Source organism: Rhagoletis pomonella, unplaced genomic scaffold, assembly GCF_013731165.1.
Source record: "Rhagoletis pomonella isolate Grant_MI unplaced genomic scaffold, Rhpom_1.0 Rhpom_scaffold_03406, whole genome shotgun sequence".
Classification (NCBI taxonomy): domain Eukaryota; kingdom Metazoa; phylum Arthropoda; class Insecta; order Diptera; family Tephritidae; genus Rhagoletis; species Rhagoletis pomonella.
The window spans coordinates 8,378-10,601 of NW_023461959.1; the positions used below are offsets into that span (position 1 = coordinate 8,378).

General features: G+C 36.2%; 1 protein-coding gene across 1 annotated transcript; it reads left to right on the top strand.

Annotated features, from left to right (window-relative positions):
* Positions 1-209: 209 nt before the first annotated feature.
* On the top strand, positions 210-1,250 carry LOC118754109 (the record flags this gene model as incomplete). Its single annotated transcript, XM_036488968.1, has 2 exons — positions 210-998; positions 1,065-1,250. Coding segments are annotated over exons 1-2 (975 nt in total), but the record flags the coding sequence as incomplete, so codon positions are not given.
* Positions 1,251-2,224: the final 974 nt, after the last annotated feature.

The window sequence follows — 2,224 nt, forward strand, 5'->3', positions numbered from 1 at the left end:
CCACCAAAAATATAAAAAAAGCAATTTCTGACAGATTAAAACACAAATTAATTAGTTTGAAAGTTGATATCGCTAGCAGAATGGGCAAGAGCGTACTTGGAATAAATGCCCAATATATTGAAGATTTCAAGATATGTATACATACTTTGGGTAAGTTTTGAGTTTTTCTTGAAACGTCTGTTAATTTATGTTATATAAAATCGATAGGTATGGTACGGCTCAACAAAAGGCATAAGGCAGTATTTATAAAAGAACAAGTAATCAACTGTTTAGAAAGTTATGGCTTAGAACTACAGCAAGTGTACTCCAACACCACTGACAATGGAGCCAATGTTATAAAAGCCAGTAAAATACTGCAAGACGAACAGGAAGCTAAAATTTTGGAAGAGTCGGATACTGCCGCAGAAGAGGAGGAAAATTTACACCGCACCATAGAGTCAGTATTTTCAGTAGTAAGATGCGCAGCTCATACTCTACAACTTGCTGCGTATGACGTCCTAAAGACACTAGGCTCTTCGTTGGAGGACTGTAGAACCCTTATTAAGAAAGTGCGTACTTTAGTTCGCACGGAATCTAGCCATATGCAAATGCCAGTACTAGATAATTTAACGCGGTGGAACTCCACATATGAAATGCTAACCTCACTGCAGAAAATAAAAGAGTTCATAGAGCAGCAATGCCCTGACAGTGAAGACTTCCACTGGGAATTTGTAGTAGACTTTAATAAAGCTTTTAAACCTCTTGCCTTATGTACAAAACGGATGCAAAGCGAACAATATGTGGTTGGAGACTTTTACAGAGATTGGTTGTCGTGTGAACTAGAGTTGCATGATCTTGGTTCTACAGTCTCATACGCTGCGCAGCTGCATGATGCGATGAAAAGCCGGAAACAAAGCCTTATGAGCAATAATGCGTTTATTGCTGCTTTATATTTAGATCCTCGCTTTAATTTTAGAGGCTCTCTCATGTTGTCTCCACAACAAAAAGTTAATGCCGAGGTATATATGAGATCTACTAAACACACACTTTTTGTAATTTTAAATGCTACAATTTTTTTTATTCAGAATCATTTGATTAAAACCTACGAAAATATGCTGCGAATGGAAAGCTCCGAAAATTCAATGTCATCGAGTCCTCAAAATCTGAATTTGCAATATTCTGAATGTTTGCCTTCTACATCCAGCAACTCTTTTTCCCGTTTAGAAAAATATATTTGTGAAGATATGGTAGAGACCTCAAGTGACGTAGAGGTAGTCCAAAATTTACGGCAAAAGTTAAGTGTATTCGCAAATGGGAGAAAAGTTTCTTTAGATACTGATATATTAAGCTACTGGAAGACCTTCCCTTCGGATAAAGATCTAAGAAAACTTGCTGAAGTTGTTCTAGCTGTTCCAGCAACACAAGTTTCAGTGGAAAGGGCATTTAGTGCCTTATCATTGACTTTAACAAAGCATCGCTCAAAACTAAACGATGCTACCTTAAATAACATACTTATAACAAAACTAAATTTCGATTTATTGTACTTCAGAGACAACGACATGCATGATATCTCCTCACACTAAAATTGCATAACAGTGAATATTATTTTGGAATGCCATATAACACAATTTAAATTAACGTTTGATTACTTACTTTTATCTACATACAAGTAAACCTTTTCAACCACTTTGTATTTGTTAAAGCAACAAGTTGTCCTTATATGTGTTAAATATAAAAAAAAACATAGAGTGATATGCACCTGATTATACACTTGACTTTCACTGTACACAGCACAGACATGAGCATGTGTTCTTCATAAAAATTTTACAAACAAACTCATGAGCATGTGCTTTATATCGAACAGCACACACATGCGCATGTGCATTTTTTTTTAATTTTCGAAGCACACACATGAGCAAGTGTTTCGTATCATAGCGCACACACGTGAGTTGTGCGCAAGATTTTTTTTTTTATAAATGCACACTCATGTGCATGAGCAGTGAGCTCAATGGAACTTTTTTCAAGCACATGTGTGTGCAGAGCATGTGCGTGCAAATACGAACCCTGGTTTAAAAGTTCATCTCTTACATATATGCAAAAAAAAAATAGATCAAATTAAGCATATACAACTTTTTCATGCCCAGTATGAATAAATTCTCCAAAGGGCTGAAAAAAGGGCCCCAAAAAGTATGTGGTAGCTAAATCTAGCCACCAAAGGGCTAAAACGGCAACACTGCTCATCAGA